General features: G+C 40.7%; 1 protein-coding gene across 1 annotated transcript in view; it reads left to right on the top strand.

The window, feature by feature from the left end:
• Positions 1 to 15,104, top strand: part of LOC140244499 (uncharacterized) — a 48,066-nt gene that overhangs the window by 26,872 nt on the left and 6,090 nt on the right. Inside the window, exons 3-10 of the mRNA XM_072324127.1 lie at positions 145 to 328; positions 2,799 to 2,948; positions 4,181 to 4,779; positions 6,418 to 6,502; positions 8,939 to 9,012; positions 9,761 to 9,927; positions 13,075 to 13,226; positions 14,445 to 14,546. Of these exons, the coding sequence (XP_072180228.1) occupies positions 145 to 328; positions 2,799 to 2,948; positions 4,181 to 4,779; positions 6,418 to 6,502; positions 8,939 to 9,012; positions 9,761 to 9,927; positions 13,075 to 13,226; positions 14,445 to 14,546 (1,513 nt within the window). The remainder of the gene's footprint in view (positions 1 to 144; positions 329 to 2,798; positions 2,949 to 4,180; positions 4,780 to 6,417; positions 6,503 to 8,938; positions 9,013 to 9,760; positions 9,928 to 13,074; positions 13,227 to 14,444; positions 14,547 to 15,104) is intronic.

The following is a 15,104-nucleotide window of genomic DNA, read 5'->3' as shown; positions in this document are numbered from 1 at the left end:
TTGAGAAGAAATGTCTTGTTCTTTGGTGTAGTTCTTTACTTGAAACTCTTTTTTTTTTTTGACGATTACAAATCTAAGGAAGGAAAGGATTTGTTTTAAGGGTATTCCTTCTGCCTCCTTCAAAACTTCCCCAATCTTATTCAGAGAGCTATCATTCGTTTCAACGAACCGGATCAGCAAACACCCGAGAGCGCAGAGCAGGAGACTCCAGCGGTAGATGGTAGGCTCTCCGGAGGAAGAGGGAGGGTTGCTCAGCGACGACGGAGGAGGAAGTTGAGCAAGTTCAGACGCCGTGTTCGCTCCAGCCGTGCACATGCCATTATCAATGGTAAGCTCCTTGTCCACCCCTCGTGTCCTCGTGAAACCTTCGTGGCAGATCGATGACGGCAAAATAATGCGGGCCAAGGATCTTGATATTGTACTCTATTAGGTTCTGGACTCGTAATGCAACCGTAAGACAGTTCCATTTTACGGGTGAAAGTCCCTTACATTTCGTTTTAAAGATCCGGTAGCATGGGAATACCATCGAGCGGGATGGCTAGCCCGGCTCGGATATATTCGAGAATCTCTGTATTAAACGAATTGTGTTTAGCTTTATCACTGATCTCTATGTCAGTACACACACAGCCAAATCTCGACCGGAGTCGACCGTTACCGATGAGCGTACGCTTCGATAAACATATTCATTCAGGGGCGGATCCAGGAATTCCGTAAAAAGGGGGGTGCAAACAATATTTCTGATGCTACTTCTGGGTTTCATCTCAATTTTTTCTTATTTATTTTGTTTTTAACAACAAATAAAGAGGGGGCGCGCCCGATGCGCCCTCCTCTGGATCCGCCACTGTCATTGACCAGTGCTGTCCGTTGTTTTCGAATGTACCCCGATGGGCAGCAAATGACTCCGGTCACCCATGAATCCCTACGCTATACTGTTTTTAGTGTTGACGATCTCAACAACAACAAAAAATGCTTCAGGTATAGTCTTCAAACCCTTTACTGTAATGCCAACGATAAGCATAGCAAGCTCCCCAGGCTTAGGAAAATGGTTTCATGACATTTTGCTCCTGCGGCAATGATTGCTCCCGTGAAATACATATACACGCTAAGCCAAACATAAATTCTACCCACAAACATAACCCTAACCCTAATCCTAATCCTCACATCAAACTAAATCTAAAACCGTATCAAAACCCTAACAAGGATGCTTCTGACTCATTCTTTGATCCTCCTCATTTCTCAATCATCTATAGACTCATGTAGGCCATATATATCGTGTGCTAGTGTTTTATATAATTTGTTGTTGCTGTGGGTTTTTTTTTTTTTTGTTTTTTTTTTTTACACGTGAGTCTATGGAAAATTTTACAGGTGCGAGACCTATACAATGAGCTAGATTTGGCAAACGAAAATCGTAAAAAAAAAGATCATTTACTGATTTAGACAATGAAGTAAAGGAAATGGGTGGTCTATGGCTCTAGCCTTGCCATTTTGTCACCTATCACCTATGTTATAGTCCTAGATTGTTGCAACAAGACAAGAAAGGAAAAGGTAATGTTGTTTATACATCCAATCCTTTCCGCTCTCTACTCTTCATTTTGAAGTGTGACCAAAAAAAAAAAAAATAGGGCCTACATGTTGTCACGTGTGCCTCTAATAACATACATAGAGAGCGATAAGCTTTGGTAATTCCATCGGTGCTGAGCAGCTTTGGTTTACTCAGAAGTGATTTGATCTTTAATGCCAGTAAAGAGGATAGGGGACAAAATACACTTAAAACTATGTAGGCCGATAGTACAGTTCAGTTCAGTCCCTCAGAATTTTTTTTTTCTTCCACAGAGCATGATATAAGAAAATTACAAATGAATTTGATTACATATTAACTGAAAATCAGAAGTGTATGGACGCATCGAAAGCATGATTGTTTACATAGTTTCAAACCAAACTTGTGACATTATCTATGTTGTGAGAAAAAAAAAATAAGGGTCCACTAGAAAGCAGTGTTTGTATGCTGTGAACAACTCATGCAGTCGACGCAAAACACTTAAGCTTTCTTAATTACAAATGTAAATCTCTTCTCGTCATAATTACAGGAATATGCGGCGAGCTCAAGTGGTGACGTTTGAATGACATTTATTGATTTTCAACCCATGAATAAGCACGCGGCAGGCATGTTTGGCATTTAGGACCTAGTCATCAGTATACGAGTATTGCAAGCCTGCAAATATTAACCGTCATTCGTAGTTATGACAAAATAAACTCGTAGGGTATAGCTTTGTATTGCAAGGGCAATAGGTAAAGCATGCGGTGTATAATTGTGTTAATCTGCATTTTCGAAACAAGATCTACCTCTTCATTAAGGTGCGAAATCCATTGCCCATCCTTTGTGACATCATTGTGACATCATTGATTTTAGTTAGACGGCAATGTATTACCGGGAAGCGATGATCCCTGGGTGACGGTTTCAATGCTGGCTTAGCACACGTGTACAATTGCCGTACGCTGAAACAAACAAACAAACAAACAAAAACAAAACTCAAACTCAAAAAAGTAATGTAACTGAAAGTAAGCTCTAATTCAAGAGAAAAAAAAGGCAGAATAGACAAGCACAAAAACAATACCAACCACGAACTTTGCCGCCTTTTTTAAACGAAAGCACTGCTGTAGAAAAATGTGAATGTCAAAGTGATACAAAGTTATGGAGCACCTCTAACAATTGCGAGGAACATCACAATAAGATACTAAAGTATATCATTAGTTATATTTTTTTTTATCATTTAAACATTCAATATCGATTATTCCAGGCTCCGAAAATCGCCCCACGGGACGAAAGCGTGGACGACCTCGCCGATCGACCGTCCCTCTTGACATGGACCTCAACGAAGCTAGGCGCAGTCGGTTCCAGGACTTTGTACCCACAATCCTGACAAGCCGTACACGCAACGCTGGCACAGGTATTACAACAAACAACACAATAACAATAGGCATCATTTATTATCAAACAGGGCGTGGTACCACTTGTCAGGGTCTAACTTGCACACGCTTACACATACACACGCTCGCATGCACGCACGCACAAACGCTGTAGTCCCATATACTTATGGGCGCGTTAAAACCCTTCGGGCTGGCCAAAGTTCACGCGACAAAGATTAGCATGTGCCATACGACGTAAATTTCCCTTATCAAATGGAATGGGCCTCTTAAAACCCGAAAATTACACAAGTCGTGGGATAAAAAACAGATGATGTATTGAGTTTTCAATAGAAATGTACACAAAGATGATTAAAGATCAGTTAGAGACATACATAACGTGTTGGTGCGTGCGTAAGTATGTCGAGTACATTTCTTACATTCCCCATTGAACAGTGCCATTGCAAATTTGGACTTCAACATAACATAGCTAAAAATTTAGGCCTACATAAATCACAGAAACCGCCAAAAACAAATCGTCTTTATCATTTAGTGATTAAATTGAAAATCTCTCATTTCGACACAAGTTTGCTCAAGTTAGGCCTACACATTGTTGTAGCTACTATAGTATTCTGGTGTTATTTGTTCAGTGAAAGAAGTACGTGATCTGTTCCTACCGCAGCATTCTTCCCCCGTTAAATTTTCCTCCAACCAATTTACGCTCGGTAACAAGAGAAACGAAAAACATCACACATGTACGTTGAAGTGATTTCCTTTAAAAATATGCATTTTTTATATTCTATTGAGCAGACTGTTTCCCCTCATATTTGGCCATATTGTGATATTCTGTAATTAAAAAAAAAAATAATGCGTGGCAGTTTGTAGGTTAGACCAACTGTTGGTGTGATAAAAGTCTATAGATCCTACTTGTGGAATTGCAGTTTGTTTTCTTGACAATCACATGAAGTCTGTCGTTGCTTTTAGATAAAGACCCTTTTCATGAAAAACATTTAACATTTTTAACAGTAAAATGAGAGCCGAGAGCGGTGTACCACTTACTGCATATTTTTTTTTTTTTTTGAACCGATGAGCATATATCTGTGTACACGTCTTCTTTCATGGATAAGATTTTTCATGTGTGTGCTGCTATCTCTAATGTACACCCACATAAAAGGGCAGATCGTCGTGTTTATCAATTCCATGAATTGTTTTGTTGGAATGTTTTGTTTCTTTGTTTTCGTTACTAAGTGGGGATGTGTTGCGATTGTGCACACAGGTCCAGTTCGGAACTATCGCTCAATGTACGATACGCGAAACGTTCGTTACGAACTGGAGATCGAACGAGAGCGGGCTAAGGTGGTGGAAAGACGACTCAGACTTCGAGCCAACAACTGCGTCGACAATGCACCCACCATGGGCAGTGACAGCGTTATTGGCAACCAAGAGGAGGGCGAACCACTGGTCAAGCGAAAACCACGTGGCAGACCACCAAAATACAGACCAGACGACAACGTGCGCGTCGCAAGGCGGGCTAAAAATGCAACATTTTCCGACGAGACGCCATCTTCTAACAACGACGGTGAACCACCCACGAGTCCCACGCACCCCTTGAGGGTCGTGCTGGACGAAAACTCGTCCAATCGAATCAAGATGAAATTCGTGAATATCCGCAGCGTACAGGCTGATGAGAACGTGGATCCCGCTCCCCCGCGTCGCAAGCGCGGGAGGCCGCCCAAGGCTAGCGGGAAAGTCGGGAAAATCCGCGGGAGGGCGGCGGTCCAGGGCTCACCCAACTCCCCGGAGCCACCCACGCTAGAACGAATGCCGCACTATAATGAGAACGACAGGGGGAGTCTCGACGGTGACTACATGCAGGTAGGCACCAAGGCTAGTGGTAACGCATCATACTGTATAACGCTGTAACAATCTTGCTTAGGTACTGCGTGGGAGTTCAGTATTGCCGTAGTTACGTGTAGTATATACTGGGCGTACGGACGAGCATTAGATACAATGTATAGTCAGAATGGCACGATGAATGCAAACTTGGTCCTACTTCTCACGATTTGGTCTACACGCCTTCAAAGTTTTGATACGCCACATTGAGTGTATGCATCTCATGCTGACACAGATATTGACATTATACTGATTATCCCTGGGGCCTTGAATTGTTGACAAAATGTATTTACTTCTACGTGCCAGTTCTTCCGTCTTCTGCCATACCTCATGTCCACGGGCACTACACAGGACAGTCTGTTCCCCGGATGTCCTGCTCCAATATTTTTGTCACTTTCGGCTCGCAGCATGAATGAATTTGCACAAACATGTTCTGTCAAGCAAACACTATTCCAGTTCCAAAGTGAAAGTCACGTAAATGTGTTTGAATTTCATCGACAGTTTGCTTCTGCAATGAATTGAAAATAACAACAACAGCTCAAGGCTGGAACTTGATCACCGCGCAGCAGCGCAATATTATGTTTCCTGGCAATCGCGCACCACCAGGTTCGCCCCCCCCCCCCCCTCCTTCCCACACACCCAAAGGGACTACTACCATTGTTTGAACGCTTGATTAATGGTTTACTTTTAATCACTTTGCGGTCAGTTGGACATGGTCTGTACTGGATTGAAAATTTGATCTGGGGTCAAGCAAATATTTTTTTTTTTTCCTTCGGACCATCTTTTCTGGAATGATTTTTCTTTAAGAAAACAAAAAGACCCCTAAAAAAGTTAGTAAAACAAGATAGAAAGCTAAAGCATGAAGACAGAAATTAACACACACTTCCGCTGCTAATTTCAAAGAGCTCTTTAGATGCGTGAAAAGGGGCGAAGATTTCTATGCACACAGCGAAACGGTACCCAAGAACATATCACTTTAGTGGAATTTCCCCTGCCAAAATAAAAAGAAAATAATTCTGCAATCGAATGAAGAGACAGGCGAGGAATATGCCTATGATGGGGCCTGTCCTTTACACCCCAGTAACAAGAGTCGTGAAAAAGTCTCCCGTATGACGTATTGTTCAAATTGGTCAGAAATGCACTTCAACACAAAAATTACGAGACATGTAAAGAAAGAAAAACTCCTCGTGATGCTTTGTTTAGCATGTAAATTAAAGCTGCCGAAGATATTTCTTTTTTAATGCACAGTCATCTTGGCGCAAATGTTGTAATCGGTTTTTCAAACATTTAGGTCTTTCAAAACATTTTGCTGTCCCAGATTTTTTTTTTTTTCCAGCAGGTCATTTATTTACAGACTGCTACTAGTTGCGTGAAATTGCCCATGGTTATAAATTAGGTCATCTGAGTGTAATCAGATTGCCATTTCGTGTAGCGCGCTCTTGATATATTTTTATTCCAATTATTCTTTTAGTGTGACTCGGGCAGAAGACCTCATGACTCTATGGGGGAGGGGGGGCAGAAAGGTGTCAGACAATTCGGTTGCATTTGCTGCTTGTTCACGCTTCATGTTCATAGCTCAGATAGCTGTACTATGTATTTATTTCTGTGATTTGTCCCTAGGATGGTGATTATGATGTCATCGATACTGGAATGACGTCATCCGAGTACATCGACACTCCTATCATACGACCCGACCCGCCACCAGGTAAGCGAAATGCGTGAAAGGATGCAGACAGAGTATCCCGAGGAAGTTTTAAACTGGGTTGACGTCACAGGGTGTGTCGAAGCAGTGTGTTAATTCCCTCGGTGGAATCAGGGAGGTGACCTCCCTGGTGGAATCTACTAATCGCGTTATGCTATCCTCTGCACGCAGTGATCGATGTGGTTACTTCTGTCTAACGCACTCTTTCTTACTATCATCATTTCTCGCAGGAGTGTTTTTCTTTTCACTTACTATTCTGTTACACGCCATGTCCCCGGCAATACATCACTCCCAATATTGTATTAAGAGGTCACTCAGTTTTGTACATCTTGGACTGTGATTGTGTGCGTGCGTGTGCATACCATGTGCGTAGGCGAGCCTTTGCGTGCTGTGCATGTAGACCACGCTGTTAATAATACGTCACTTCGCATTGTAATATTTGAGCATACACGGTACATATACTGCTGTGGGATATTTATACACAGGGGCCTGATAAACGAAATTAGAAAGCGCTCATAATCGTCACTATCATCACTCGAACACATCAGTTATGCTTCGACCGTAATATTTCAAGATGAAACTATTGCCAATTCTGTGACGAACAGAGAAAAACAAAAGCCTGCGAATTAAATTCGAAGTTTCGCTAAGAAACAAGTTGGGATGGTAAGCGGGTTCGATATTTTACGACAAATCGTGGAGAGCCGCTTCCTCTCTTCCGTACAATGTCTTGAGGATATCAGGCAGATAATCGAAGCTAATTGCAAAACAAAAATAGATGCAATATCTTAATTTTGACGCGTGCTCTAATGTTGGCGAAGTGCCAAGCGGTAGATGCAAACCCTACCTGACAGTTCATATTATGCATTTTCGCAATATATTTTCCATCATGATGTGACTTGTGTTCTGACGGTCTCATTTCCATCGCGGATGATCTTTTTCTTCTTTCATTTTCGTTTGCGTTATTATATTTAACACGTACACAGTTTTATCTTTCCTATCCGTATCTCGTTAGTTATTTATAGTCCTAGCAGGATTTATATGTGCATCACGATCGGCTTGACAAACCGAAGGATTTTTAAAGGAAAGTTTTAAATGAAATCTTTTCAAAGGATATTTTCGACAAAGCTGTAAACAATTATATTCTCATGCTATGAATTATGTAGTTTTTATGGTGGGATCGATGATGAAAAACCGCTAATATTCACAGAGTGCGTATTAAACAATTGATACAATTCCTGCTTTTGATTACCAAGTAGCGAACTCAATTTGGGAAATGGTTCGGGGGATACGGAAGTCTTGCTTCCATGTCATGAAAAACACTCTCTCGTCCTCAAGTCACCGGGAAAAAAAAATCTTTCAGGCAAACTTCCGTTTTAGATTTACACTCAACGTTTAAACAGCTTTTATAACGTATTAGACAGCCGCTAGTCTGTCGATCAAGACTTTCAGAATAATTTCTTCGTGTCAGAAAAAATAAATTGGGGTAGGGAGAAAATCAGCGAGGTTGTGCCGTGTTAGAAATAATTCGCAGTGATAGCCGAAGGCGTAAGCCAATCATCGTATAAAAGACAATGGGTCTAATTAACGAGTCGCATGATTTCTCCGTAACGATTCCAAGAGAGTTTTTTTTTTTCGCTTACTAGTCTCAATTTCTCTTCAATGCAGTGATAATTAAATAAGTATAGAATTCTTCAATTTATTTTTAGTTTTTCGCGCAATAGCGACTTGATTATTTTGAATGGGGCTTGCTTGCTTGTTTGTTTGTTTGTTTGTTTGTTGTAATTGTTCTTCCCCTGCCATTATGAAATAATAAAAAAAAAAATCTCCAGGGAAATCACTACGCACTAAAATTACAGAGATATTGTTGTTGTTTCTGGAGCTATATTACCTGACATGACGTCACTTAACGGAAATAACGATTTTGATCCTCGTTACATAAGTCGCGTGATTGCATTATGACCAACCACCAACCAGTACTTACGTACACAAATTGCAGTGATAGGGTTCACTAGCGCTTTGCACTACCGAGTTTAAAAAACTGTCTACCGTAACAAAGCTCGCCATTATAGTTGGGAAAAATCAACACACTATATTGTGTAGATGGTTAATTCGTTTAATTGTTCTGTGCGTGACATGCGTTTCAAATTTCAGGCGCTTGCGGAATATCAAAGCGTTGTAACTTTCACATTTCTTTCATTTCCTCATTAACATTCCCCTGGCATATTTCCAACATGAGCGTGGTTCTTTTGTTCGTCGCTCGTAATGTGTGTGTATGTGTGTGTGTGTGTGTGTGTGTGTGTGTGTGTGTGTGTGTGTGTGTGTGTGTGTCCGTGTGTGTGTGTATGTTGTGTGTAGCTTGAGTGCGTCAGTTTGGCATATGGCTTGTAATAATTTACCTCCCCTTATTGTTCGTTTGTGTTGTTTTTTTTTTCTTCACAGAAATGAAAAAGCTTCTGGTGAACAAAAAACTCGGCGAAACAGCACTTCACCGATCAGCGACGCTGGGAAATATGGTAAAATACATCACGCGCTAGTGCTCGCAGACCATAAACAATTAATCTAATTGCTTGTGCATAGGTACTGACAGTCAAGATTAGAAAATCATCAGTAACCGTAAGTTATTCCTCCTGAAGGCCATAATATTACGCGTTAATGGCATGGGAATGGGGCATCTTTAAAACCTTGGTCACACGGAAATACTATGCAGTGGCTGTCGTTATTAAGAACCCTCCGGAGACTGTGAATAAAACTTTACATTGTCATTGTCATTAAAGGCAGACATTGGAGGGGGAAATGACTCAACATTATTCCTCGCGTAAAATGAAAAAAAAAAAAAAGGTCACAGTAATGTAGCAGCTGCTAATTCCAATATTGCAGTTGAGCATCTACACCCAACTTGACGGGCATTTAGCATGCACCCAACTGCATCAGAATTCCGATCACGCAAGCAAATATGTCTCTTCATCTTCAGTCAATAAAGGGTAGTATATTTTTAGCTTGTAACAATGTTATGAGGAAGCTCTTTCTTTCAACAACAATCTCGCACTTCAATGGAGGTAAAGGGACAAAAACTGAAAACAGGCGAAATGTTTGTCGATAACCCGCGAACAAATACGAAAGTACAGTAAATTGATTGAATGCACATTATCTTCCGGATGTTCTTTATTTACTTCGGCCATGGAACCATGTATAGAACTATTCGTTTGAAAAGGAAAGGCAAATAACATTGTGAACGCGGATGCATTTTTTTCCTTTCTACAGGAAATCGTGGCCTACTGCGTGGATTATCGTGTGGTGGATGTGAACGCGCGTGACAACGCAGGCTACACGGCGCTACACGAGAGCTGCGTGCACGGCCATCTGAACGTGGCGCAGTATCTACTCAGCCATGGTGCGGATGTGAACGCGAGTGCCGCTGACGGAACGAGGTATGAACAAACCCCCTTTCCCGGCTTCCTGTAAAAACCTCCCCACCCACCCCCCCCCCCCGCGCCATTCTTCTCCACCCGCCTCCCCCTGCTTCCTTTCAATCTCTTTCCTCCCCACCCTAAATCGTTCCCGCACCCCCCCCCCCCCCCCCATTTCCGGGGGGGGGGGGGTGGCACCCGCGGCACCCGCAGTCGCCATCGAAGCAATATCATTTCCATACAATGTGACTGTGAAAAAAAAAAGATGGAATAAAAAGACTGCTAAATCTAGAATAGTGAAAACGTGGATGACTGAAATGATATTGATGACGAGCTCATCTTGTTAAGTTACGGTATTATCTTAATCATAATTATCAGAACAGAGAATCGCATCCTTCACTTGACTTCAATATCAATGGGGAAAAACATAAAGAAAAATGTAATCTTAAAATTCATCTATAACGATATTAGACAACGAAATTCTGTGGTTGGTTGAACCATCTTATATCATCGTTTCGTGAGCTCGTTTAATACTCCTTCCCATTCATTATATCACGTCCTCACTTTTCCGGCCTGTAAATTACATTTTAGTTTACGGAAGCGGAATCGTTTCAAAAATCTAACAAGAAAAAAACAACAACAACAACGTACAGACAAAATACAAACAAACAGCGCATGATGCATTACAATCACCGCATTCCCTTGCAATACATGGACCCATGTATTACGCGCCGACAATGAGTTTCCATGGCGATAGTCTTCCCATCCGAACGAGTTTTACGAGATATTTCACGCGCTCAAAAAAAAAAAAAATAATAATAATAATAATAATGTTCAGCGCAAAAACAGCTGCAAGCATGAACTATAATCTTGTAGCTGTGTAAAATCAAGAAATGAGGCTGAAGGAAAATGAGAAACAGAAAGATTAAAAAAAAGTAGAAATGAAAAGTTCATGGCATAATTTTTTTTTTTTTGTTTGGGGGGGGGGGTGTTTGTAATGGGATGGTTGCAAATTACGTTATCCTTCAATAATTTGGTTTCACTTTTGTTGGGGATAGTTATACGATTGAATACTGACGTGCACTTTTCCTTTCGAAAGTGCCCCAAGAATGTTTCAGATTACAACAAGACCTTATTTTTGGCATTTTGGCAATTTGTCAAGAGTCAAAGAACTTCACTAAAACAACAACAATAACAACACACACACACACACACACACACACCCATATATATATATATATATATATATATATATATATATATATATACAATGTATATATAAATATATACAAACACACACACATACAAATTATGATTATATATACACACACACATACATGTATATAAACACACACACACACACACAAACGTGACTTATTTATATTTATGTATACATATATACACACACACACACACACACACACACACACACACACAAACATAGATAACAGAAACATAGACAAAAAGGTGCACTTCACGGAAGTAGCGTGTAGTTGTATATCAGTGCAACGTCATTGAACTCTCTTCCCTGGTTCACTCGTTTCTCAGTAAGTTCCTACCCTTCGAAACGACATTTTGCTTCCAAGGAGAAAAAAAAAAATCCATTCTGTTCATCACTTTATGCATCATGGATACAAATATCATTGCACCGAGTGGCTGAGACGAGAAAAAACAAACAAACAGCAAACCAACCAGCAAAAATAGAAGATATTCTCCCTCCCCCCTCCTCCATACTTCTCATTACTTTTGGTATGTTGTGTTTTAATGACTGCATGCGGTTTTGACTACTTTTTGAGTTAGTCACGTAGCGTTTCATGCGATGTTGCCTCCCAGCTCCGCTGTTCAACACGTTTTGAAGTTCGACGAAATACGCAGAATAGGTTTTAACCATGACGTTTCCTGGATACGCAGATATGTCAAAACAAACAAACAAACAAACAAACAAACAAACCTAGCAGCTTCTTTTCTTTTCTTTTTCTTTTTTTCTTTTTTTCTTGTTTCAGTGAATTGACATGTACCGGTTGTGGCACTGGGCGAGCAGGCGTCGTGTTGTAATTAAAACGCTTAAATTGAATAGAGGCAATTCTAGTTGGAATTCACATTTTCTTTGTCTTTCTAATTTTAAAGTGCAAAACCTCCCTGGGCCATGACTTTCATTTCTTAGTGAGTGCTCTATTGTTCGGGGAGTGGTATACCATTAATGTGTTAGTCGCGTTTTTAAAGTCATTTGGAGCACATCATGTTTAATTGCTTAACACGATACACAATGCATGAATCCACATTGGAATTGAGTGGAATATGCACGAGTCTCTATTGATTTGTTGTGCTGAAAAGAAACTCGTGAAGTGGAATTCGTGTGTCGCTTTTAACTAGACCTATATCTGGAGCACTTAGCGACTCGTCATTCACAGCTGTAATAATAGGTAGGTTTTCACAAAGTTGGCCTTCGCGTGCGGAAGTTGCACGACCCGCTATTTTCATCTCAGCTTTGCAAGCAGGGCCTGGTCGCAATAGCGAGCTATTTCTGGAAAGATGTTCTTGTCAGTATCCCATGGTGGCAACAACTATGAATTAGATAGAGCCGCTGCAGCAAAGTACCCATTTCCGCTACCAGCAACTCTTTCCTATGCAGTTGACAAATTTTGATGTGCATCTTTATTCGCTTCCATTAATATTATATTTCATTTATTTTTCGTGTAGCGGGTTTCCCTTTAATTCCTATCATAAATGTAATATTTTCTCTCATGAAAAGAGCTTTGCCTCGAACGGCACATTATGCCTTTTTCTGATTTTCCTCAGGGAGGTGATACCTTCCTGCTTCCTCAACTTTTATTATGGAAATACCTTTTGTAATTTTTTTAATAAAGTAAAAAAAAAATATGTAATACACATTAATGCTCATCTGTCGTGTTTTAAGTTCCTTTGCCTGGTGGGTGTGTGTGTGTGTGTTTGTTTGTTTGTTGGTTGTTGTTGTTTTTGTTTTTTTCGTGACTTGATATAAATGAATTTGAGTTAGTATTGAGTTGAAACGAGTTTAAATACTGACTCAACCGGAACTGAATTGAATTACCGCGAACTACCATGACCCATTCTCTCAAACTCATCGTTAGAGGGAGCCAGTCTTCTTTACCACCATTTTCCCCCCGTTCTTCATTCCTCCGCCTCCAGACCCATTCACGACGCAGTGGACAATGACCACGTGGAGGTGATGCGCCTTTTGCTGGCCTACGGCGCTGACCCCTTCCTGTCCACGTACTCAGGCCGCAGGACCACCAAACTGGCTCTTGCTAGGAGCAGCGCAATGAAGACTCTACTCTTCGGTATGTGATTTTTATTAGATAAAGAGTCAATCGTGAACACTTTTCACACACAAACCTATGGACAGGAAATAATGTGGCATGTAAAGGGTTAATTGTTACAGATAGATTTGACACACTCCGGAGAGTTCAAACTTCCAACAAGGCTCGCTATACGGTCACTATCGCCATATACAAATATAACAGCGACCGCATTCCGTCAGAATGAAAAAAGAAAATACTAGGATGGAATGCCGAAGATACAGATGATTTTTACCATGGCTACTATTAAAAAAAAAATGAATACTACAAGTAACTGGTGTGAATTGGAGTCGATAATGACAGGCAATTTGTCAGTCAGCTACAAGAGAAAGTCGACATAAGAATCATTAATTTGAACACTGAATTTTGGTCTCTGTGTATAAAACAAAATAGAAACAAACGTCGTGCTGTATTCACCAACAGTTTATTACAGCACACAAATTTTCGAGCGATTCGCTCTTTCTAATTCGCTCTTTTTGTGTGTTGAAATAAACTGTTGGTGAATACAGCATGAACTTTGTGTCAGTTTTGTTTTTAATAATCACGCCAACACGTGGAAAACTTACTCTATATATCACAGAGCGAAAAAGGAGTAAATAACGTATATCACAAATTGAATTGTCTGTAATTTCCCCAAAAGTATACTCAACGTGGCATAATGATTTCTGGTATTGTGGCAGTGGTGGCAAGGTGAAGTTGAGAAAATATTTTTCCTGGCGATCTTCCAGTCATCGGACTTCAGAAAGGGGCGTTGCCAAGGGATACAAGCGTGACTCACGCAAAGTTTCGTTATGACGTCATTCCAGCCGGCGGGATTTCATAGGATCGAGGGATTCGAAACTCCCAAGCGGCAAAATCACGATTGTACTCGCTAGGTATGCCAGGTGGCGGATCCAGAGGGGCGCGCACCCTCTTTATTCTTGGTTAAAACAAAAGAAATAAAAAGAAAACACTGGGGAAACAATGCGCCCCCTAACCCCTGTTTGATTTTGTAAAGGCACCTCCCCTTTACGGAATTACTGGATCCGCCCCTGATGCCTGTTTTTCAAAAAAAAAATATGGCGTCATCTTTACAGAATACTTCGTTGCTATTCTGGTTTCTATTCGTTGTTGTAGTCATTGTTCGTTTTTTTTTTTTTATTTGTGATAATATGTGTTTAATGTCTTTTTGTCTGTGTCTGTGTCTGTGTATGTGTATAGGTTACCTGCGCGATGTTAACGGAGACAGGACCAAACTGAAAGACTTTCCGCAGCGACCCTTGGACTACCAGTGGAACTTCAGTGGATCGTGCTCTCTGTTCGGTAATTATTTTATGCTCATGACAAAATAATATTCATTCAAACTCACGCTCTGCCCTTTCCCCCGTCCTCACAACTATCTATTATTCATACTCACGCCCTCAATATCCATGTAAGAGCACGGAAGCTAGTGAATGTCGTATTTCTATGCACATGAATAACTGTAACAACCAAGAATGTCAACTCCGATGCGAACCCTCTGCGCGCGCATTAATCGTGGCTCGCCTTTAATTTCTTGGAAATACTGTATAAGAATCCGACATAGCTATCGCCGAACAGCGATCAATTTATTAGGTGATCCGAGTATCCTCTCGGATCACCTTCTGTTTCTGTACGGATTCTTTCTTCTTCTTCTTCTTCTTTTTCTTTATTTCTCCCCAAAAGTTGTGCAGAGGTTAGCTCAGAAAGTCCTGTTCCTATCAATTTCAAAAATATACCATATATGTATCATGTCCCAAAGACGACAGCGCAAGTAAAATCATAGTGATCAGTCGACCGTGACGTCACTATGACGTCATTATATGAAAACACATTTTCATGCATATCTCATTAATGGAAAGG

This window comes from Diadema setosum, chromosome 21 (genome assembly GCF_964275005.1).
Source record: "Diadema setosum chromosome 21, eeDiaSeto1, whole genome shotgun sequence".
In the NCBI taxonomy this organism is placed as follows: Eukaryota; Metazoa; Echinodermata; class Echinoidea; order Diadematoida; family Diadematidae; genus Diadema; species Diadema setosum.
The sequence above is the reverse complement of the archived record's forward strand: the minus strand, read 5'-3'. Positions and strand labels throughout refer to the sequence as shown.